Genomic DNA, 25344 nt, shown 5'->3' on the forward strand with positions numbered 1-25344 from the left:
CCATTTGTTTTTACATGTTTTATCTTTATTTATTTCTCTTTTTTTTCTGTGGTAAAAAATAATTTTGAATCTTTATAGAATGATCTTGTCTGATTTTATGATAAAGGAAATTTTCAAGGATAGTTTCAAGGATAATCCCTTAAAATATTTCAAAATGTGTTTAGTATTTGTTTTTATTTTTTTTAAATAGGTGATTCTGGACCACAAAACCAGTCTTAAGTGTCAATTTTTCAAAATTGAGATTTATACATCATCTGAAAGCTGAATAAATAATCTCTCCATTGATGTATGGTTTGTTAGGAGGACAATATTTGTCTGAGATACAACTATTTGAAAATCTGGAAACTGAGAAAAAAATCTAAATATTGAGAAAATCGCCTTTAAAGCCGTCCAAATGAAATCCTTAGCATATTACTTATCAAATTAGGTTTTGATATTTATGGTCGGAAATTTACAAAATATCTTCATGGAACATGATCTTTACTTAATATCTTAATGATTTTTGTCACAAAAGAAAAATCAATAATTTTGACCCATACAATGTATTTTTGGTTATTGTTACAAATATACCCCAGAGATTTAAGACTGGTTTTGTGCTCCAGGGTCACATATAGGCTGTCATTAAATGTACTCATTGATTTGTTTTGTAGCTCCCATTACTGGCCCATCCATCACAGACCAGCCAGTCTGCATTAGTCCTTCTGCATTTTTGAAACTTCAAATGAATTGCACAGCTGTGTGATGGAAAGACAGACTGTCCCAGTGGAGCCGATGAGCAGTTTTGCATATATTCATGTCCAGATCCAGGTAACAGATGGAATTTGTGCTATTCTTAAATGTTATTGTTCAAAGTCAATGTATGTTTGATAAACTGAAGACTCTGTGGTGCAATCAGGCCAGTTTCTGTGCAAGGACAGACGGAAGTGTGTTTAGAGAGCCCTGGTGTGTGACGGTCAGCCACACTGCGCTGATGGGTCGGATGAGAAACAGAGCCCCACCTGTGCTTTGCTCTGTGATCAGAAGAGGGTATGCCTGACTAGCCAGCAGATCTGTGACGGAAAACCAGACTGTAGAGACGGTTCAGATGAGAAAAACTGCTGTAAGTCCACAATTTACACCATGCATGCATTTTAAAACATCTTTAGTGTCATGTATGATTGAGAGTTGGATGATTTAAAATTTTTGGTGAACTATTTGTTTAATTGCAACTTTGTCAGTCAAGTCTTTCCCATTGATTTTCATATTTCAGACACTGGTCTTATGGAAGCAAGTGCTTCGTTGCCTCTGAAATGTCCCCTGGGATCCAAACCTTGTAGGGATAGGAAAGAGTGTGTCCTGTACAGCTATGTGTGTCACAAAGACTGCAAAGACAGATCTGATGAGAGGAACTGTGAGCGTAAATGTAAAAAAGGTACACTTTACAGTAGAAATAAAATGTATCTTTATTTGATGAAGAATTAAACTGGCCAAATTAACGTAGTGTATTATTTCAACCCTGTAGGTTCAATTCATCACACCTACTCTGGATGTCTGGAGTTTAGAGTTGATTTCTGAAATCAACTCTAAACTCCATACCAGAATATTTTAATTATAATTTAATTAGAATAATTTAATTAGAATTTAATTAGAATTTAATTATATCACGTGCTTCAGCTCAAAGAGGTCCTAGTAACCGCTCTCGATGTGGTCACCCGAAACCTTTACTGGAGCAGCGTCAAGAGCCCCCAGCTTTACGTCTCTTCCCCCGGAGGGAAATACACCAGCCTGGTGCTGCAAGCTGAGCTGGAGGGAAGGATCTCCCTAATTTCACTTTCCACAAATAGGGAATATCTACTAATATATATCAAGGGTGTTTCCTCTGAGGAGGAGGCAAACAATTGGGTGAGAAAAAATTTGTACTACAAAAATACAACATTTAAAAAGTGTATAAAGCACTCATTATCATAAGAAACACTGTTCAACGGCAACACCAGCCAACCCTCTCGCCTCCCCTGAGCCCACTGAGTTTTAACAGACCCCCTAAAGTGTGCCGTGAGTGTGCTGGGGGGTAACTGAGAATGAATGGAGGAAAATCACGTGAGAGGAGGCAATGCCTCTACTGCAATATGATTGGATCTGACTGGTTATGTTTGGTTTTAATTGGTTCATGCAATAAATCCTGCCTCTTGTGTTCGTGCGCGTTCGAGAATCAGTCTGAATAACGTTATTAAGTGAACAACTCGCACACTTGGATATACAATCACTGTTTTTGTGAATAATCAGCTTGGTGAAACTTAAAGTAAATCTCTGTCTATGACCAATATTTACTGAGCTTTGATGACTGATGAACCGAAAACGTTCAAAAATAGTAAAAAAGTGAACTATTAAAAAGAATAGCTGAACATAAGTTCAAATAAAATATATTGCTTTACAAAAAAAAAAAAAAAAAAAAAAAAACTGAGGACTTTGCCTCATCATATATGGACACTAAATACACTCAAACTATCAAACATAAAATTAACAAAGTACGGTAGTTTTAAAACTGACAGGCTGGTTCCACTAAAGAGGTTTAAAATTATATATATATTTTTAAATTATATATATATAATTATATAAATTGAATTATGGTACTGCATAGATTATTATTATTTATTATTATTTTTTTTTTAAGTTTGTTGGGAAGATTATATTTTTTCTTAATTTTTACACAATGTAGTGTAAAGTCAAGGTAAACCATTCAAGATTTCTTTTTAATTTATGTAATCAATACTTTTTCAGAAATGTAATAATTATTACTATTATGAAAACCTTTTTGTTTTGATTTTTCATTTATTTGTGAAATACAGGTTTTTCAATAATTGAAGTTATCATTATTGGTTATTATTATTATAAATTCTCTAATACATTTTATTTATTTTTGTTTGTGAAATATTTGTAAATTATTTGTTTCCTACTTGTGGAAAGTTTGTTTGTAATAAAAATTGTATGTCTTTAATTTAAGCTGTGAACCTCTTCCAAACCCAATCAATAACGCTAACGGATCCTGTTATTGTTGTTGTTGTTATTGTTTTTATCCCAGGAAATGAACTGATCAGCTCTATTAATATCGATGGCTGTAATTATAAGGAGTTCCGCACCGGATCTGCCTTCATGGTGTCTGTTGCCTGTGTTGAGAACATCTACTTCTGGGTCACACTGGACAAAGGTAACAATCAAACCTCCACAAATCTAGTTTCCATTAAATGCAGTTCTGTGTAGAACCACTAGATGGCATGAAGTCATCGACATCCATCGACATATTCTTAAAAAAAGTACAGTTCTTTCAAGAGTCCTAGTGACTCTCAAATGAAACTTGGACAGTAGTTTATACATTGAACAATTAGAACTACAATTAATCAGTTGACAACTCTTGATAAAACATCTTGATTAAATATGAATATTACTATAAATGGGTTTTATGATATGCAGCTCTTTGCTCTTGAAACAGGTACAGCTAAAGTGTGGTGCAGGGGTGGCTTCCAGCCCAAACACATGTGGTTTGAGGTGAAGGCAAACATCATAGAACTGAAGGCTTACAGCAGGTCCAGTCAGAAAGGTACTTCCCTGCTGCTTTTGTCCTTCTGTCCCATCCGTGAGAGCGCGAGTGATGTGTATTGAGGACTCCTTGTGTGTGTGTGTGTGTGTGTGTGTGTGTGTGTGTGTGTGTGTGTGTGTGTGTGTGTGTGTGTGTGTGTGTGTGTGTGTGTGTGTGTGTGTGTGGAGGGAGCTTGGCTGCACAAAAGACACACACCTTAGAGTTATTTTACTTTCCCACACCCCTCACTGAAAAACCCGTCCAGCACAGACTCACTCACCGCTCTTCAGCTCAACTCTGTTCTGTATAATACCATGCTATTCTTTGTTTTGGCACAGTATGGAGTATGTTGTATATGGTGTATGAATTTCCTGTATATTTGAAACGCCCAGATCAACTAATACATTAAATGATCACCTAATACAACAAAGTACACTGCACTTGTTGTATCCCACAATGTATTCGATTTGGTCTTACATTTCCAGTCTGATTGCACCACAGAGTCTTCAGTTTATCAATCATGAATTACAGTGATTAGTGATTAAACAGTTGAATTAAAATATTTAAATGTTAATGTGATTCATTTTTTGTACTTATCTTTATTGTATCAATATAAATGTATTTATTTATTCAATTTAACACTATGTACTTTATTTTTCTATTTTTTTTGTCTCTTTATCTAATTTTACTTTTTGTGCATATATTTTAATACTAATAATAGTACTTATCTTACTTTATTGTATTTTTGTGTTTATTTATTCATTTATTTGTTTTAGATTATTTGTTTGTATCTATCTTTTATTTAAACTTTATACTTTTTATCATTTTTTTTTTTAATAGAATATATTTGTATTTTTAAGATGTAGATGAGTTTGTTTCTTCATCAGATTTGGAGAAATGTAGCATTATACCACATTGTGAATGGGTGCCGTCAGAATGAGAGTCCAAACAGCTGATTACAATCATCACAATAATCCACAGCACTCCAGTCCATCACTTAACGTCTTGTGAAGTGAAAAGCTGTGTTTGTAATAAAGAAATCCATCATTAAAACATTTTTAGCTTCAAACTGCTGCTTCTAGCTAAAACAAATCCATAATCTATAATAACGCTTCCTCCAGTGAAAAAGTCTATCTCCTGTTGTCTCTCACATCACTGCTATATTTGTTTTTGAACTATGTGTGAGTGTGAGGAGGGATACAGCGGGGATCTGTGTCAGAACACTGCCTCCAGCAGCACTGCGCTCGCGCTCACACTCACCTTTCTCTTCCGCCATCGTCCTCAAAAGGAGGTTTATCATTTCTTAAATATAATAGATCAAGATTTTATAAATAACATAGTTGTATATCATACTATCCCCCCAATTATATTTGCAGCAGGGCACAAGCAGCGAGGGAAGAGGCTACAGAAAAAGAGACACTTGTGACTGACGAAGAAGAGCACACAACCTACTCTCAAAACCTTTCTAATGAGCTGTATGATCCTGAAGAGGTTTCTAAACTGTTTATATAACTAACTGCATTTATGTATATGTATACATATATATATATTTTACATTTAGTCATTTTGCAGACGCTTTTATCCAAAGGGATTTACAATTGGGGGATACATAAAGCGATTGACATATGACATTCTTCTGGAGCACAGAAAGATGTTTTGAAGAATGTTTACACTGCTGTTTTGCATGCAGCACAATGAAGGTGAATGGTATGGGATTACATTTGTTTCATATTTCCGGAAAAATAGATTATGATCCACAAATAAATCAGAAATTCACAAATAAATAGAATGAGATATGCAGATTAAATTAAAAATGTTTATATAAATATTGTAAATATTATTTTCAAACCTCATTGTGGATCTCATTCTTGTTTTGCATAAGATTTGCAAATGAAACAAATGTACAATATTTACATAAAATTTTTTTTTTTTTGAGTCTCATCCTAATTATTTTTGTGAATCGCTTTACTTTAATAATAATCTATTTAGCCAGAAATGTGATAGAGTTCTTCTGGGGATTGGGACTGACAAGCTCAAAAAAGGACTAAAAATTACATTTATAATTTTTTTTTTTTTTTTTTTGTATTTATTTTATTTTATTTTTTTATACAATAGCTTAGTGCATTTTTCCTCTTTACTTATATAATGTGAAAAAGAACAGCCTGGACATTTTGCTAAACTTCTCATTTTGCGTTTCACAAAGCGAATAATGTTCATAGGTTTGGGATGATGAAAGAATTTATAAAAATAGTCATGTTTAATTTGATATAATTTTCTCTTGTACATTAAGTTGATTCAGAATTCAGCATAATGACTCTTTCTCTTTCCTGTAGGCTCCGATTACTCCAGCTGTCAGCACCCCTGTTGTCTGCTAAAATTATTTTATTTTTTTACTAATAAAACAATTAATATTCCAAGCAATATGGTGTCTAATTTCAAGAAAAGCACTTGTCGCATATAAACTTGCCACAGATGTCAAAACAGCAGGTACTTGGTATTCTAAATAAAATATTTAGACAGTATTTCACAAAGGAAACCACAAGATTAATGTCAGAACAGAAACCTAATGGGATTGTGAAACCAGAGAGAGTCTAGTTTTTACTGGACATCTCAAAGTCATAATTAATTATAGCCTGAAACTATGCAGGAAGCAGGTCTGCAGTCCTGTGTTGTGTTGTGCAATGCATGTCTCTCTGTCACACATTTACAAATGTAATACAAGAGTCTTCCTCATTTTATAGCATGCTTGGTCATTTGAGGTGCTACTTTAAATAGCCTGCTGTTCCTGCTTGGGCTTCAGCCTGCTTCCATGCACAGCACAAAAGTCTTGTTTGTTTATGCAAACCCAGGCCTACTTTCAATACTTTCTCTGTTACCCCATCCCCCATGAAACATGAACCAGCACCTGAACAAGAGGAAGAGGCTTGTGTGAATCATTCTTTGTGTCATCACAGTTTGTGGGACAAAATTTAAATGTTCAGTATATTCACGTAAAGGTTAAATTCAGGTTCTAAGTATTTGTTTTATTTAGTGGTCACTAAATCATGATCTACCTTCACCTTTTGAATACAGAGATTTAAAAAAAAAAATACTAAAAAGTGACTAAAATGTTCTTTGCAATTTAAAGACAACCAAAGGTGAAAACTTTCGATTCTGTGAGTGAGCAAACAGATCCCGAGGCGGAATGAATCATTCACGAATCGGACGCTACTAGCTACATTTTACATTTACCTACCTTTTTTAACCAGTTTGAGATGATTGTAGCATATTATTGTTACTGCATATTACTGTAGCAGCATTGGAGATTCAGCATAAAAAATCTTGTTTACAACACTATCTCTGATTTTCTTACTGGCGCCGTCAAAAACGGTCCGAATGATTCATTAGCGAGCGAGACTCAGTGAGTTGAACTTGAGAACCGAGTCAGTGATCCAGTCGCATTGTAAGATTATGAGAGGATAACAACTGAGCTATTAGTCTCTTTCGCACATAAAGCTATGTAGGCTTAGTTTTATTTAACTATAAAACATAGCTGCACTAAAATGCAAACTTTAAGTTGCATGCATATAAAGTCATATTTGTCAATCGCCTGACGTGGCTTTATTTGAAGTTGCATGCTCGCCGGACTCTGTGATTGTGTTTTTGGGCGTCGGCAGCACCCGTATGTCAGGCACATCCTACACTGATTTAAATGTAGTCAAACTGTTACTCCTGTGCTATCTTCATCTGGCCCTTATTTGTCCTGTAAGCTGAAGGCTCACTCCTCCTCGCCCACCTGACAGGACTCGAGTTTCACTGCATGGGTGGGTCTCTTTCTGCTTGGGAACATTGCTTTATTCTTTCTGTCTCAATGCATCTCTCATACCATCTTTTCCTCATTTGTATACAGCATCCCAGTCATAGTTTTGAATGAATGTTTGCCAGTTGCCACCTTTCACTTGGAAAATGGTGAGTAGTTTTAAAGGTGTACTCTATTTACTTTTGCCTTCGGGAATCATCTCAGGGTGCAACTTAAGACTGTAACCTGACGTCAAATTGACAGGATGTCTGAATGCTTTCATTGCCTGTTTTATTAGGGCTCGTGTGTTTCAGATGTCTTCATGTGTTAGTTTGTTTGCTTGGGGAACTTGCTTAAAAAGAACTATAGATTTGCCTGTTAAGTGATAAAGTTTGCATTCATTTAGTATTTCTAAAGAATTAGTTTATATTTCATAGTTTTTTGTTTTTGTTGTATTTTCTAAACAATTTGTTCGTATTTTACATTCTTACAGAGACTTGAAACTGTGTCAGTGGGTAAACTGTGCCGCCCATTTCAAATATATTTAGGGTTTTAAATGGGCCAAACTATGTGTGAATGGTACATACATAATGAGAAAAGTGACAATTTTTTATGCTAAAAGCTGTTGAATGGAGTAACATTTTTAGAATTTATTTATATCTTAAATTATAAACCTTTGGCTAGAGGTATACTGTATACACATACATACAGTACATACTAGAAAGATTCTTTTTCAAAATAAATACATGTTTTTATAAAATAAATATTTGAAATTGAAATTTATAAAAAAAAAATATTTCAAATAAATCTTTTAAAATATTTAGTTTAATATTTATTGGTATTTATATATTTTGTAACTTTTTATAATGTTTATTTAAATATTTTACATTTTTGCTATTTATTTATTTAAATGTTTTAATGTTTATTTCAAAAGAAATAAATAATTTTATTCAGCAAAGATGCATTAAACTGATCAAAAGTGACATTAAAACATTTATGATGTTACAAAACTTTTTATTTAAATTATTTAGCATAACAGAAATAAACTATATTTTAAAATATATTAAAATAAAACAGTTATTTTAAACTTTAATAATAATTCACTTTATTTTTATTGTATGTTTAATCAGACGTCTTTTGAAAACATAAAAAAGTCATTTATGTCTATTAATTCAGCTTATGCATTAACCCTAAACTGGGGAAAGTTGTCAGTGCACCAGTTTTAATGAAGCCATATTTCTAAGGACTCTGCTTTCTTCTAATTACATTTTAAAACAGAGATCCTGAGAAACAATTATACATAGTGGCCACTCTCCACAACCTTTCTGTCTCTGTGTGATTAGCTTTGCATCTTATGCATTTGTTCATGTATTTTCCGTCTGTTTTCTTGTTGCACTTCAGAGCTTCAGCATGACTGCTCCTGCCAGCGATGATGGTGACATGTCTCGCCGTCTGATTGCATGTGACGATATAATATGTAAATATGGTAGATGTGTTCTGGTGAACGGGGAGCCCACCTGTGAGTGTAAGCTGGGCTACATTGGAGACACCTGTAACGAAACAATCAATGACGCTCTGTCTGTGCCTCTCACCCTCGGCGTCCTGGCTTTCCTCATTGGCTTTATCATCCTGCTCTTTGGGCTGGCATTTTTCCGGCAAAGACAAAAGGCAAAGAAGAGGTGTGACTTCAGATTCCTTATTATTATTATTTTCTTAATTTCTTTTTAAATCAATTTATTCATTGAAAATGCAGTTCATGCATACAATGGTATGAATATGCCTGATGTTTTTAATTTATTCATTGAGAATAAATAAATAAAAGACATAAAGCAAAAATATAGAGGAGTATATCACCTCTAAACCCTCATAACGTGATAATTTTAACTCTTTTTAATTTTAACGCGACAGATTTACATACATATTTGTTATACTCAGTTTTTAAAAGATTTATCATATACACTTTTGTATGCTATTGACACCTTTGTGTTTTTATGGAATTGCAAAAGGGTCTAAATCTGCAGTTAACTTGATTTCAATGTTGCATGATTTGCAGTGACAAAAGAGTCTGTAAACCAATTTTATCACTTTGTTAACAGAAAAAAGGCAGCTGAGGAAGCCATGTTAAGAAATGGAGCACATCTTTAATGTTTTAATGCAGCGTGCCATAAAATAGGTTTGTCATTCTACATCACAGTGACTCAAATTAACTCTATTATGGTCACATTAAGATACAGTAACTCTCTCTTTGTTTCCCTCTTCAAACAGTACCATCAACACTTGAACTACCACTTCCACTCCAATTAAAAAAACTTTCCACCATGAAACTTAACTCACACTTAAATGTGCATGAATATATATATATATTCATCTTATGTTATTGGTGTGTATATGTAGGTATTAAAGTAGCTCTAACTGAATTCAACATGTAACTGAAAACCATTGTGAAATACATGAAGTCTGCAGCACATTTGAATGATTCCAGAGCATGATTTGTGTTGGCGTACCTGCAGGGGAGATGGATGTAAATCATGTCCAACATACAATGACTAGTTGCTGAAACATGGCAGGTACTTGAATGCGGTTTTTCTGGTGTTATATTTAGCTCAGTCAGTCCTGACTGGTGAGTCTGAAGAACTGAAAGCTGACTAATTTCATGGACTGATAAGCCACAGACGAGTATCTCTTTCAAGCGTTTATGGCAAACACTCTTATCATTTTTATGGATCTTGGTTGCATATAGATTTTATTTTTGGAGTTTCACAACAACTCTGCATTCAACACTTTTGTAGTAGAGGCCTAAGAGCCTCATTCAGCTGTTATCGTGACTGTCTGTACAGTATTTTTGAATAAAGAGATTTGTTTTTGTCTGCTTGTATTTCTCAGTCGTATCATGAAAGACTGATACAGTGCACTTCAACAATATTTGCTCTATTTTTAGCAATATGTTTCCAAATGAAATGGCCTTTACATCTAACATTTCCCAGTTAACGTATCTTCATCTTTATTTAAATTAATTAATTTCACATTTATTTTGCCATATACTTTGTTTTAATGCTGCTAGTTTCCATTGTCAATATGTATGTAATTGCATATATGCAATAATAAACATCAAGGTCATGTTCAAATATGCTATCATGAATTACAAACATAAGTGCATTTTTGCATGGTTTTTACAAAAGTGCAAACTATATAGTATTATTAAGTATAATGTTTACAACGTATGGTTATAGTTCTAAAAAATTAAAAAGTGTTACCTTAAATCTCTAAAAGGGGTTGCTTTTGTTTTGTATGTTTGTTTTTGTATAACAGTAGTTATCGATAGACATGTACGACAGATTTGTTTTTAATAAATAGAACTTTAATACAAAACAAAAAAATAAAATGAACCTTTACAAAGAGAATTAAAAGATGATGGGTTGCTGCTTAGAGACCTCACAAACTTTGAGCCCAATGGGAAATTACAGTAAAGACACCATACTTCCTTTTATCTGCGTAGGTTTAGACCATTTAACCCCATTTGCACCGATGCTCTTCTGTTTATAGTTAATGATTCAGTTTATTAATTTATCATTGTAATACATTGCATGTTTTGTTCTGCAGTCAATTGTGTAACAGGTAAGTTTGTTTTAATACTTCTAGACTGAAGGCATTTTGTCTGCTCACTGTCTTGAGAAATCTTGGAAAAACTGGAGAAAAAAAAAACTGGCACACAAACTGGAAAATTTTACAATATGTATAGCCATAGCTTTAAAGAAAAAGGTAGGTATTGACTACAACAATCTTGATTTTTGGGGCAACATACATCATGTCTATCACTTCCTTGTTCACATGACTCACAGGTCACCTGACAGTTCAAACATGACCCACGCGCTGCACAGCATGCAGTGGGGATAAAACTGAAACAACCAGTATTACCAGTTACACTGCATCACAGAAAGCCCTGGTAATTTTTCTGACTAACTTTAGGTTGTTTTTCCACAGCAAAAGAAAATATTGCACAGATATTCATTGTTCAAATGAGCTCATTTTTATAAAATCAAATCCTGCATTAAGAACCTCATCTTTCGACAGGAAGTTACATTTTATCTATTTACAACTCTAAAATTAAAACCTTCATGTTGCTTAGCTTAAAATTGCAACTGGCAAACACAATCAGTAATTGTTGTAAACATGCAAAGTAAGAAAAAGACTGGTGTAACAAGTGCACCATACGCTCAACTACACTCTTAAAAATAAAGCGCATTTTGCAGCGATGCCATAGAAAAACCTGTTTGGGTTTCCCAAAGAACCTTTCAGTGAAAACTCTTAAAAAACAAACCATTTATTCTATAGAACCCTACAAATCTAAACAATGTTTGTCCAATATAAAGAACTTTTGTGCAATGGAAAGGTTCCATGGATGTTAAAGGTTCTAAATGGAACCATCAGTGACGACAAAGAACCTTCATTTTCAAGAGTGCAGTTGTTCAAACATCTATCAGGTCTTTAACAGTTGTTACCGCTCAGAAAATATTCACAGTATGTACTAAGCTAATAATTTCACAGATCAGCATCGTAAGGTCTTCCGGTGTAGGATGTGTTGACGGATCCTCTGTCTCGGGGTTTGGCTCTTGGGAAGTCCAGGTCATCGTCTAGTGACTTCTGCGAGTACGGCACGCTGCTTTCAGTGTTCCTGCTGAAGCTTCTCGGTATGTTGACCCTCGGCAGAGGCGTCAGTCTGTTTGCTGGCTGTTGTGTGTTGGTCCGAGGCTTTTCTCCGCGGATGCGTCCACCGCAGCAGGAGCAAATCCCGAGGAACATCACAAAACCCCCGAGGACCTCCATGATGCCTCCGATGTAGCCCAAAATGATGCAGTATCCCACACGGATGTCATCCGCTCTGGCTGGGTCTCTTTTGACGGAGGTGGAATTGAGGCTGGTGAGGAGATAAGTGTACCACGCGATGGGAATGATGGTCAGGGCTCCGGAGCAGAAGATAAGGAGGCCACCCAAAGAAGCCAGTATCCATCTGGGTCTGTCCTTCCAGCATCTGACTCCAGGTGTTGCCACCGCCAGGCCGAGCACTGTCACAATCAACGACGCGACCATCATTCCTTTAGCAATCGGAATGATCTGGTTGCTAAAATACGTTTGGTCGTTGCCTTGCTGGTTGCACAGCTGGGATCTAGACGTTGTGGAGGTTCTGCAGATGTCCCAGATTCCCTGTTCCACCACCAGATCCGAAGGCTCGTTTGCCAGGTTGTTGATGGTGCGCCAGTTTGGCGCGACTGTGCTGGTCAGGTTCAGGATCCATCCGCAGGGGGCCAGGACCATGCCGAATATCAGGATCCCCGGTGTCCGCATGGTTGAGGGTCGAGCTGCTGTCCGCTTCTGAAGCGTGTCGAGTGTGTCTGGTGCTTAAGAAGAAACATACTGAAACTTGGAGGAGGTGGATCCGTATGATTAGCATCTGAAGGGCGTGGTGTCAAATGTTTGGTTTAAACACAGACAAACTGGTTTCTACTGCATGCTGTGTTTCAACCGAACCTGGAACACCGGTATGCAGGGCTAAGGGATAAATAGGAGAGACTGGGGCAAGTTGTCTCAGAGAGAAGCTGTTTATACTGGAGTAACAATGAGGTTTCAGGTCCAAAGTTCATCTGCATAAAGTTCTGTTCAGTCTAGCAAGTTGTCTATGTTGGTTTCAGTAACCTAGTTCAAAACTCTCTTGAAATAATGTCTCACTTTTTTTCTCTTATTCACACACTTATGCCTTTTCATTTCATACAGTTCATTAACATAGTTGATAATTGGCCAAATAATGTTTAATATTTTTACGATATACATTTTGTGTTGCTCTTTCTTTTGTCTTTTTTAAACTTTTTGGTTTGTTTGTTTCACAAACCATCATATGGTAAGTAATAATACATGTTATAATGAAAAAAGTTATTATGCGTATGACATATATAAATAAAAGTAAATATTAAAAACAATGTAAAGTCACATTTAAAAACAGCAAGAAGAGGATAATATTTATTATAAGAATGCATAAAGTTGTACTCAACATTTCTTCAAAATTAACAGTTTTAACTTTTTTTATTATATTAATTCAGGTAATTATATGAGGACAGTGTTCACCTATCACAATCATAAAAATACATAAATATAAACAGCCTTCAATCATTTGCTTCAGATTTGGTGAGTGGATGTCAATTACGATATTAACATTCACAAAAACCTCCACAAAGATATTTTGTATATCATTCTGTCTATCGTAAACACCGGTGACATACATTTCTGCAAACATTCAAAGACTACTCTGTGTGCAGTTGTGCAAAGATTAGCTTCCTTCAGAAGAATATTTGTTTTTTGTGTAGTTGGTATAACTGTACAAACTTAAGAGGTTCCTAATAAGTTACATATTTACACATTAAAGCCCAAAGTACTATAAAGAGACATTAAGGTACTGTTACTATAATGGTGAGGGCCTCACAATATAAAGTGCAACGTATATCAAACCAAACAAATGGTGTTAGTGCTCTTCAGTATAACTTCATAACCTTATGATGGTAACCATGGTTTCAGCTAAAATACTATAGCTGAATAGTTGACATGACCGATAACATCCATGATAATACAGGTGGTAAAACAAAAGGTCACATGATGATTTACAGTTAATCAAAATAGCCTTTCCGTGAACCACAGCTAATAAAAACATATAGACAGTACAAACACACACTATAATGTTCAACATGAACTAAACATCCTACAGTGTAACATAAAACACATGACTTGTAATAAAATTTAGTATAAACAACTTTGGGCCACTTCCTTTTACTGTTTTCTCTGTAAATTGTACAGTGACTGTAAGTTTTCCTTAGAAAAATGCCATTTTTCATTGTAAAATAAGGCACTTACATTGTAAATTTCAATATGCTGACATTATTTGAAGAAATCTTGCAAACAAATTGCCTCAGAAAAATCTAGTTGAAGTTGTTCAATATATTCCAGTTTACTCAGAAGCCAGTTTATGAAAACTTGAATATAATAAGTAACCTTAACTAGATTTCTCAGTGTAATATGTTTGCAATAAGTAAACAAAATAAAATACATACATATTTTTTCCAGTTTTACAGTAAATGACAAATCTGTATAATATTTAAGGGATAACCAGACACCAGACAGAACTGTCATCAAAAAAGAAACTGACTGCTTTCATCTGATGATAAACTCTGGTAACTATATGCACTTTAACCACTGATCTGTAATATATATCTATGTGACCCTGGAGCACAAAACCAGTCTTAAGTTTCTGGGGTATATTTGTGGCAATAGCCAAAAAAAAAAAAAAAAACATTGTATGGGTCAAAATTTTTGATTTTTCTTTTATGGCAGAAATCATCAGGATATTAAGTAAAGATCATGTTCCATGGAGATATTTTGTAAATTTCTTACCATAAGTATATAAAAACTTATTTTTTCATTAGTAATATGCATTGCTAAGAACTCAATTTGGACAACTTTAAAGGTGCATTTCTCAATATTTAGATTTTTTTTTTTTCACCCTCAGATTCCAGATATTAAAATAGTTGTATCTCGGCCAAATATTGTACTCCTAACAAACCATACATCAATGGAAAGCTTATTTATTCATGATAAATCTCAATTTCGAAAAATGGACACTCATAACTGGTTTTGTGGTCCAGGGTCACATATAGATCAGTGATTTTAACGCGGGAAACGACGGTTGCCATGGTGTTTTTCGTGAGGATTCTGGCGTGCAGTTTGTTCACAAGATTTAAAGTTCTTTCACAAATCTGTGTCGTAAGGTCGTGCTTTATAAGCAGTGCTATTCGCAGGTGTGCTGTCCTGCTGTCTCTTGGCTCGTGCGAAGTCCATCTCACTTTGTCTGGAGTAATAAGGGACGCTGCTGACGCTGCTGCTGATGCTGGGCACCGTGGCTCTGTGCGGTGGAGATGGATCGCGCGTGGACTTCACCGCGAATGCCCTCGGCCTTTCATCGCGCTTCCGAGCGCCACAGCGCCGACACAAGCCGATGGACATCACCAGTCCTCCGAGAACCTCCATGATGCCGCCGATGAAGCCCAGCACCAGGCAGTATCCCACACGGACATCGGTGGATGCGGAGAAGATAGAGGTCATGATGTGAGTGTACCACGCCACTGGGATGAGGGTGAGGACCCCTGAGATGAAGATGAGGAGACCTCCGACCCCGGCGACCGTCCAGTGCGGTTTCTCAGTCCAGCATCGGACTCCGATTGATGCCACGCCGATGGCAATGATATTGAGGATGAGCGACGACAGCATCAGACCTCGCGCGATCTGGATGATCTGGGCGCCGAAGTACTGCGTGTCCTGCTGGTTGCACTGAATATTCCGGGACGATGTGAAAGTTCTGCAGATGTCCCATAATCCTTGCTGGAGGACCAGGTCGCTGGATTCTCCGGGGATGTTGTTGATCGTGCGCCAGGCTGGTGCCACGGTGCTGGTCAGCTCCAGAATCCACCCGCAAGGCGCGAGCACCATCCCGAAAATAAAAATCCCAGGTGTTCGCATGATTATGGATTTGGGATATCAAAAATATAGCCCTGCTGGGAATGATGGGTTTGTTTCCGGTTGTTTTAACAAGCAGCCGGACAGCAGAAACTTCTCGTGGGAGGATCCCATAAAATCGGGCTATTGTTGAAAGTCACGTGACTGTGTGCGCTTGTCGACATCAGAAGCGCTCCGAGTTTCGACAGCTGCTCTAGCGCACCTGTAGAGCCCCGCCCACCGGGTGCTACATCACACACCACACGAGAGACTGAGGAGAGACTCTGGTGCTGATGGTGAACACCACATAGGGAAGAAATCATTTGTTCATCAAGTAATACAGTTGATAGATGACAGAAATATATTTCTTCATTTTATATGGTATATTTTTATATTTACACTGGCAAGTCCCAGTCTATATCTATTATGCTAGAATAATTGGGTAGCCCAACACTTTACAATAAGGTTCATTAGTTAACTAGTTAACATGAATTAAGAATGAACTATACTTCTTCAGCATTTATTAATGCATTAATACAATCGAAAGTTGTGCTTGTTAAATTAGTTAATGCAGTGTGAATTAACATGAACTAACAATGAACGACTGTATTTTTATTAACTAACATTAACAAACATTAATAAATAGGGCTCTGTAATAAATGTATTGTTCATGGTTTGTGCATGTTAGTTAATACATTACATTAACAAATGGTACCTTATTGTAAAGTGTTACCAAATTATGGTAAAAGGTTTTTCTTTTTTCTTTTGGTACACTACAAGTCTTAAGGATCACTGCAGATACTCTCCTCTTGAATGTGCTTGTGTTTTTATTGTCAATATTCCTCTCATTTCTGTCATTTATTTGAATATGTGCTGGAAACTTTTTTTATTATTAAGAAAATAAACTGTAGTTTTAATTAGAAGTTATTTTCCTGAACGTTTTTGCACATTTAATTCTTCAGTTTAAAAGAAAGAAAGAAAGAAAGAAAGAAAGAAAGAAAAACTTTTGAAATGTGCTATTTTGGGCTTTTTGAGTTATTACTCTTTCATTTCACCTTTTAAAATCTTTCTTAATTTCTGTCATCTAAAAAGTTTACAGTGATCCAAAAACATTATCACTGTCAAGCAGTGGTTGTCTTGATTTCTGTCTGCTTTACTCTGGACTCAAAATGTATCTTTTGAGTGCATCCCTCAATTTATGCTGCATTAAAACTCTGTAACAGGGTTATTATAGTTAATTAAAACCAAAACCGTAAAAAAGTAAGTAAAATAAAATAAATGTTAAAATAAAATTCCATCTAGTTGCAACATTTCAACATTTCTCATCATCAATTATAACAACATGAACCAAAAAAACAAAAAAAAAAAAAATAATAATAAGGGGAAAAAAAAACTATAAAATTACCAAATACACACACACACACACACACACTGGGGGGGGGGGGGGGGGGATATGTAGAAACAATTTTTACTCAGAAATTGCTAGTAAATGTCACAAATAATATACACACTGAATTAAAAATAAGACAGGAAGACTGAAATAGTGTTTCCTTGTATGCACTTCAATAATCTTTGTTTTATTTGCAACTTTTAGAAATCATTAAATCCTTACAGTGCACAACAAACCAAATTTAACATCAACAACAACTATAATAGTACCTCAGTGGTACTAAACTAACACTGCTCTAGAGTTTTTGCTGCTTGAAATGCATTAAGTGCTGCATTCTGAACATGTCAGGTTTGACACGTCATCTTTTACTGTGCAGTTGTTGCATCATTTTGGAGACAGAAATGTGGATGTAAAGCTTCACATTTGAAACCATGAAAGCATGTTTGAAATGTCATCCTGCACATACAGTAACAGTCCCTCTGAAACTACAACCCTTCCCTGACCACACCTCTAATATGAAGCTACACTGCTTTCTATTTACAGTCTGCTCTGTTATCCTTTCCTATTTCACTGCTAATCTGCTGACAGAATCAAGGCATTTGAATGAATGAATATTATGAATATTTTGTTCCCTGCCCAAAATACCGGTTTAAACCAGTCTAATTTGCCTTGTTGTTGTGTTGGCTCATATAAGATAGTTTATCTGATTACCCAGCCTGGCCAACCGGTGTTAAACTGATCAGGCTGAAGACCAGTCAGAGCAGAGGAAACCTATTTGCCAGCTTAAACAACCACCTCATGCTGGTCTTTTCAGCAGGTTTCTTTCTTTCCTTCTGACTCCCTTGTTCTCTTTTGTATAATTAGATGTTGATATAAATGTCTCCGTAATGCATTTGTGAGTTGCAAAACAAAGTCAACACAGCCTTTGTTCCTACTGAGCCCCACCTAGATGACTCTACACATATTGTGACATATTTTGACAGATCATCATGGAATGTGGTTTGGAATGAAGATAAACCTGGCGAGGTAGTCTCAGCATGATGATGATATGACAAGAAGACCACAGCAACAACGTGTCATTTTAGCCTGTAGTTTTGTCACATTTAGCAGTTGTACCTAAACTTGTTTCTATGATTATACTCAATAACTGATATTAATATCCTGCACCTTTAACATTCTTATAACATTTCGATTATAGCATAGTCTAATTTTATACTGAAACAAATATTTCCATTTAAGAACCATTATAATTTACTATGAAAGTAGCATTCTGTCGTAATTAAGCATTCTTTTTCTTCATTTATTTATTTTTATATATTCGAACGTTTCTCCGAAAGTTTAAGAATTCTCAATTCTATGTAACTTAGATTTGCTTCCACCTAGTGGTGAGTTTTAGTCATAACACACTTCTAGTCTCTTACGTTTACATTTTATACCTCGACCATCTGTTTAAATTTGGTGCTATTACAGCCAGTATTTGTGTATTTTAATAACTTCTGCCTCAAGAGCATATTTTCCCGTCTGTTTGTTTGCTCATCTGACATGAGCTGACAGTGGACCGGAGGCGTGCACGCCTGCGCGCTCTCGACCTGCGCGTGTGAATTTCCTTCTTGTCACTCGCATGTGTTACAGTGCGATAGAGAAACTGTTCAACAGTCACAGTGTTAGACATGGAAAGAGGAAGGAACATGAAGATGCACTTTTTAACGGCGGTGATATTAGCAGGTATGTTTTTTTTTTTCTGTTATATCTACATATTAGTATTTATAAGTTACGACCAACATACATAGGCTACGTAGCCTGCTCATTATCAATCCAAATTATTTAATAACAGGCATTTACATTTAAATTACATTGCTTTTGCTGTTGTACTTATGAGATATGTTTAATGTGTAATATTAAATAGAAGGCTACATTAAAAATTCATTCAAAACACGCACGTGCTACTAGAATGCGCTTTACGTGTTGCTTTAGTTTTTAATAATAGGTGTAATAAAGGTAGCCTATTTATAAAAGCTAAAAATGAATGAACTAACGTGTAGCCTAACTACGAAACACTAAGGTGCTTTACAAAAGCGTTTCCTGTTTAAGAAATAGTTTCAGTTTACTGATGCAGGGAGTGTTTTTTTGTTAACAGTCATAGTTCAAAAATGCATTGACTGACTTGTATTACCAGTACTATATTATGCATGGCTTGTTTTTGTGTCTGTGGTGTGACATGAGGTTGGATGATATTTGGAGGCAGCACAACGAGCACTGCACCAGCAGCAACTACAGTTACAGTTGCAACTACATTCACATCACATGTAGCGACATCACCAAATACCACAAATGCCACTGAGGCACAAACAACGACTGAATCTGTCTCCACGATCCGCAGTACAAATGCAACAACCGCTGCGTCCTCAGAAAACGTGACCATGAGCACTACGAACAGCTCCACACCAACTCAGACAACAGCAAATGCAACCTCTGACTATAACGCTACCTCTGCAGCGACTGAGGTCACGAGCGCGGCCCTCAACGCGTCCACAGTCACAGCGAGCTCGGTGAATCAAACTCAGACTGCATCCTCTTCAGAGAGTCCTGGCTCACAGAAAACAACACTGGGAAGCACACACCCGGTTATTACTACTGGCAAAGGCACACCTTCTACAATAATTACTGCGATTACAACGGTGGCCTCTACTTCTACATTGTTAACAACAATAACTAAAACAACAATAAAAGCAACCACAAATACGGCAACATTCGAATCAAAACTCACAACTTCTGTTGAAGAAGAAAAGAAGGACCCAGAGGCCCTGAGCTCAGGTATGTGTGTAAATATTTCATTTTATTGCAAAAAATTCAGTCTGTTCATAGGCCTAGTTTGACCTTCTGCTCCAGATCTTAAGTAGGTCAAATGTGTATTTTATTTCCTTGTGAGAAATTATTAATTGTTACCTATATGGTTTCATAAATAGGGCCACTTTATTCAACCTATTTTTTTTTTAGATTAATTAATTTAAAAGAGGTTTTGGATAGCATGAAATTCATTAGCTGAAAATCGTGAAATTGCCTGTAATAAAACGATGAAACTGTCAAATGCAAAGTTCTTGGATATCGATCGAGGTCAGACGTGGGTTACAACAGGTTAGTGTTCTCGGCAACTTATTTTGTTGTTTTGCCAAAGCTCTGATTCCCAAACAATTTAGGAGTGACCGGAGTTAATATTTAATACAGTAACTGGGTGATTGAACCATTAACAGTTCTCTAACCCTTTCCTATAAAGGTTAAATTGTTCCTCACCCTTTTCATAAGCATCTATGACGTTTGCTCTTTGTACAGCGTTGATGACTTTAGTGTCTTTAACTGGATGTTTTGGCATTTGAATAAGAACTTACGGGAAAAGCAGTGGCTGAAAATGATAGTGACTTCTGGACACGATAAAGCTGTCGGAACGCCTTTGCACTGATAACAAGTATCATCTGCAAACAAATGCTGGAGCTTTTCTCAGAACTAACTTTCCTTTTCTTCAGTATTTTTACTCAGTACTTTTAGCTAACTTGTGTTGCAGTGATTTTCAGTGGATGTGTGAAGTCAGTTGTCCTCATTTTATCATTTCAAACCTGACAAACTTCTTTTTGTGAAACATTTCAGTTGAAAAGTGTGTGTGTATGTTATCTTTCTTTAAAATAAATTACTCTTTAATAATTTGTTATCTAATGCATTGATATTCACATGTTTGCACATGTGTCTTAAAAGTCTCTAACGTATCTAAATACATTTTTGAGCCACTGTATGTGAAAAGAAACATTTTTTACACTCGGCTTCAGTTTGATTTGTCTTTTCAGTACACTGAATATACAATTTTCTTTTTCTCTAAATTGTTTTAATGTGTTTTGCTTGGTAGGAATTATAAATGAAGCAAAAATACAGCTCTTTTTCTAGTAATATACTTGAAATAGCTTTGTCATGTATGATTCATCAAACTAAATCTCTTCCTGATTACTTTCTAGGAAGTGTCGCTGCCATCATAATTGGCTTTCTTGCCATTGTGCTAATTGTACTTGCTGGTGTGTACTACTTCAAAATTCGGTGAGTTCAAGCATCAAATGCAGTTTTTTGTAGTTATCTTCATCTAATTTTCTTTCAGAACATTTTAGGTTGAATTTTACAAAAAATATAACCTTAACCCTATATGTATATATACAAAAAAAAAAAAACGTTATCTTTGACCCTTTAATTTGAAATCAAACCGCTACAACAGAGAAAGAGTTTATTCGTAACTGAATAGTCAGTGGCCTTATGATTTGTTTGTGTGTTGCAGACGCTCTTCTTACGGACGCCTTTTGGATGATAGTGAACACAGCTCTGTGGGGAATTTTCTGAACCCAATGTTTGATGGCTAAATGGGGAAGCATTCATGAAGATACATTCGTTTCTGAGGAACAACTTACACGTCTTTCTTAAGCAGTGAATATGGTAACATTAGATTCTATATTTTGGCCCCAAAATAAGATGATGCACTGACCAGAATCATCAAGAAGTTTTAGAATGTATAGGCAAGACTTCGACTTCCTGTGAGTATTACTATGAAGGCAGGTTACAGGGCATTTTGGTCCTGTTCGAAGGAAGTTTTTTAAGTGACGTCCTTGAAATTTCCTTTTTGTGTGTGTGTGTGTAATGTGATGTCTCGAGTAATTTTTGTTGACTTATTCACGTTGCTTGCTCTGTTTGTCTCATGATCATAATTTTGAGTGTAAATAAACCACATTACTAACATTAGCTGTAATTTTTCTAAATCAAATCCTCGCATCTCAAACAGGCCACTTGCGATCATTATCGGTCTCAAAGAGTGACCTTATCATATACCATAATTACAGCTGTGGCCTCCCACTGTTCATCCCTAACGCAAAGACTGTTTAACATTTCTGTAGCCTCAACAATAACAGATCTTTCCCCTTGTCATTGTAATAGCAGGGATCCACAAGCAGCGTGCAATTAAGCATTTAAACAGTCAAGACTTAAAAATAAGCCATCAAGCAAATGGAGGCTCATTAACAAAACATCTGGTGTTCTGGCTTGTTTGAGATTGGGTTCAGTTAGTCGTGCTACAGCAGTTTACCGCATCCAGAAATGTATTTGTGAATGTTTAAAACCATTCATTTAGTTTCCTCTCCTAGTTTTTTGTTGCCTGTTTAACATCAGCCACTGTTTCCTGTTTTTGCAAATGCTCTACTTTCAAGAATGGTATAAACCACATGAACAATGTCTAAATCACTGGTCTAAAGCAGCAGCAACTGATTGTAAAACTGTTGATGTGTTTGTAAAATGTTGAAATTAAAAATCACTAATAAATTATATCATATAGTAGATTTCTTTCTTATTTCATGAGTACTTTATTGGACAAAAGAAGGTTCTTTCAAAATCAAAGGACTTCCTGTGTGTTATACTTTTTCCTGTGTGATAAATATTTCATGCCACTATCAATGAAGATGTTTTAGACAAACTATATTTAGACTGTGACCCAAATTTTAGTTTCAAATAAGAAAAAACTCAGATAAATCAATGAATGGAGAATAAAAAAGCTCATATAAAATGTAGTTTGACCTTCTGTTCTGATGCTGATAATTATTATTTTCTAAACATGGTGCACCTGCTCTCAAAGACCATTTGTTTGTTTTTGTTTTTTTGTTTATTTGTCTCCCAAAATTGAAAATCTGCTAAAAATTTGTTCACCCTCAGGCCATCCAAGATGTAGATGAGTTTGTTTCTTCATCAGATCTGGAGAAATTTATAGTATTGCATTACTTGTTCACCAGTGGATCCTCTGCAGTGAATGGGTGCCGTCAGAATGAGAGTCCAAACAGCTGATAAAAACATCACAATAATCCACACCACTCCAGTCCATCAATTAATGGTTTGTGAATAAAAACAAAAAGTGCATTTGTAAGAAACAAATCCATCATTTACTGTTTTTAACTGAATCAGGAGAGAAGTACACCCAGATCAAGCACCATTTACAATTGAAAACAGAGAGGACAACAGGGGATGGGGTTTTTCACCGGAGGAAGTGTTATTATGGATTATGGACAGAAGTGAGCTTAAAGTTGAAACACCTTTTAATGCTGAATTTATTTCTTGCAAACTTACGGCTTTTCACTTCACAAGACTTTGATGGACTGGAGTGGTGTGGATTACTTGTGGATTATTGTGATGTTTTTTATCAGCTGTTTGGACTTTAATTCTGACGGCACCCATTGACTGCAGAGGATCCACTGGTGAACAAGTGATGGAATGCTTAAAAAAAATATCCAAATCTGTTCAGATGGAGAAATAAATTGATCTTGGATGACCTGAGGGTGAGTACATTTTCAGCATTTTTTTTTTTTTTGGTCAACTACTCCTTCAACTATTCCCTATTTTGTTCTGAGAATTTCAAATTGAATATGTTTATGCAAAGACCATGCAGTATGTACCCTCTCAAATATAGTTGTGACCTTGATTATCAGAAACCTGACCTTATTTTAATGGAGGACAAACAGTCACTGTCTTCTGAGTTCAAATTCACATATTAAGCATAACATTCACATAACTAAAATCTCAATCTAACGAAAAGAGGTAATATTTCAAATCCGACAGACCTAACAACTGTTTGTTCTTGACTGCTCCTTATATATAATGCATAAAATGTGATTCCAGCAGATTAATAGAGGTGAAATTGAAAACTTCCCATTTTCAGATCAATGATCTAGCATTTTTAACATTATAAGCTGGATCTCATTTAAACCTAATTTCCCCTCCATTTCACCGCTTTTACTGTGTGATCATCTATTGGTGTAAAACACAACAGAGACGAGCAGACAGGCTGCGCTCATGCTCAGCTGCATGGTGTTTGTGAGGGTATTGTAATGAGCGCTGAGTGTTTTTCAGTGTGCTCCTGTAATGAGTGGGCCTGTCATTAACACACAGCTGAGAGCTAATTGCTGTCATGATTGAGCATCAAACTGTGCTAGCAAAGCCCCAGCATTAACTCCACTTCAACACCTCATAACCCTGAGTTTATTTTAGCCTTTGTGATGCCTCATAATATCATTATCATTTAAAAATAATATTCTAATATTTTTAACCTGTTTAACTGTTTAAACTTTTAAACATTCACAATCACAGGCATCCAAAATGTAACTGGTTTCTATGGTATGTACGACTATCAACTGTATATAGTTTTGTGTATTTTGTGACTTTGGAGAGTAAAATATGCCACTCTCATAATTACAATGGATAGCTGGATTATATATAAACTCGCAATTCTGAGAAGAAACTTCCGAATTGTGAAATTGCGGGGAAAATGTCAGAACTGTGAGATAATAAAGACACAACAATTACCTTCCATCGACAGCTGTACACGTGCATTTGTTGTTACCATAAAGCAATCCTCAGTTTCGCTGAATTTTGTACCCGCTCACCATACTTAAAGGGGTGGTTGATCAGCTTTTTTCAAAAGCTTGATTGTGTTGCAGTGTAACGTGCTCATGCTTTGTTTAAAAAAAAATAATTAAAAACACATTATTTTCACATATTTTAACTTTATTCTACACCTCTGTTTCCATTCTTGTCCAAACGGTCTGTTGAGTTATTGGTTCTATGAAGCCCCTCCCTCTCAAATACACAATGGCCTCTGATTGGTTAGCGGGTTCAGTGTGTTTGTGATTCGCTAACCTCCTAGTGTACGTTGTCCAGAAACGTCATGCCCTCTTACCATTACTGGTAGTTGCGTGTTCCTGGAGGCGGGGTTTATGTAAACATTGGGGTTAGTGATGTCACAAACCCAGGAAGAAGCTTGTTGTAGTCCCTACCAGGCCCTTTTTTTGTAGTCCTTAAACAGCGATTTCTTTAAAAATATATATATATACCCCTTTGCATTGAACTCTGAGCGTCGTAACTTTGCAGACGTTGTTTATGCTCTAACAGCAACATTACACACTAACTAAAATTCAAAATGTGAAATCATAATCAACCACCCCTTTAAAAACTCCCAGCACAGCGTGGGAAAGTCAGTGTATTTTCAAAATGATTTTACATCAAAATGATTTTACAAAATAAGTT

At 35.8% G+C, this 25344-nt stretch overlaps 3 protein-coding genes and 1 long non-coding RNA gene across 4 annotated transcripts; 2 read left to right on the forward strand and 2 right to left on the reverse strand.

The window, feature by feature from the left end:
• The first annotated feature begins 6965 nt into the window (after nucleotides 1-6965).
• On the forward strand, nucleotides 6966-10391 carry LOC109063505. Its single transcript, XR_002013240.2, has 5 exons — nucleotides 6966-7356; nucleotides 7443-7501; nucleotides 8733-9010; nucleotides 9428-9504; nucleotides 9597-10391. It is a non-coding gene; the product is annotated as an uncharacterized LOC109063505 (long non-coding RNA).
• Nucleotides 10392-10671: 280 nt separating this feature from the next.
• On the reverse strand, nucleotides 10672-12731 carry LOC109063123 (claudin-23-like). The gene has a single exon (XM_019080198.2). It carries the CDS (start codon nucleotides 12672-12674, stop codon nucleotides 11871-11873), a length of 804 nt encoding a protein of 267 aa, XP_018935743.1. The 5' UTR covers nucleotides 12675-12731; the 3' UTR covers nucleotides 10672-11870.
• A 2178-nt stretch (nucleotides 12732-14909) lies between these two features.
• On the reverse strand, nucleotides 14910-16042 carry LOC109063143 (claudin-23-like). Its single transcript, XM_019080218.2, has one exon. It carries the CDS (start codon nucleotides 15885-15887, stop codon nucleotides 15120-15122), a length of 768 nt encoding a protein of 255 aa, XP_018935763.2. The 5' UTR covers nucleotides 15888-16042; the 3' UTR covers nucleotides 14910-15119.
• Nucleotides 16043-18822: 2780 nt separating this feature from the next.
• Nucleotides 18823-22613, forward strand: LOC109063113 (cell wall integrity and stress response component 3-like). Its single transcript, XM_019080190.2, has 4 exons — nucleotides 18823-18978; nucleotides 19477-20067; nucleotides 21255-21333; nucleotides 21566-22613. The coding sequence occupies exons 1-4, from the start codon at nucleotides 18924-18926 to the stop codon at nucleotides 21645-21647; spliced, it is 807 nt and encodes a 268-aa protein (XP_018935735.1). The 5' UTR covers nucleotides 18823-18923; the 3' UTR covers nucleotides 21648-22613.
• The last annotated feature ends 2731 nt before the right edge of the window (nucleotides 22614-25344 follow it).

Source organism: Cyprinus carpio, chromosome A10 (genome assembly GCF_018340385.1).
Source record: "Cyprinus carpio isolate SPL01 chromosome A10, ASM1834038v1, whole genome shotgun sequence".
Lineage (NCBI taxonomy): Eukaryota > Metazoa > Chordata > Actinopteri > Cypriniformes > Cyprinidae > Cyprinus > Cyprinus carpio.

Bases quoted from the DNA above. Each gene is read 5' to 3' on its own strand.
- LOC109063123 (XM_019080198.2), bottom strand. From the start codon at position 12,674: ATGCGGACACCGGGGATCCTGATATTCGGCATGGTCCTGGCCCCCTGC.
- LOC109063143 (XM_019080218.2), bottom strand. From the start codon at position 15,887: ATGCGAACACCTGGGATTTTTATTTTCGGGATGGTGCTCGCGCCTTGC.
- LOC109063113 (XM_019080190.2), top strand. From the start codon at position 18,924: ATGGAAAGAGGAAGGAACATGAAGATGCACTTTTTAACGGCGGTGATA. The intron at 18,979-19,476 runs GTATGTTTTTTT...GTGTGACATGAG, and splicing joins AACGGCGGTGATATTAGCAG to GTTGGATGATATTTGGAGGC. The intron at 21,334-21,565 runs GTGAGTTCAAGC...TGTGTGTTGCAG, and splicing joins GTGTACTACTTCAAAATTCG to ACGCTCTTCTTACGGACGCC.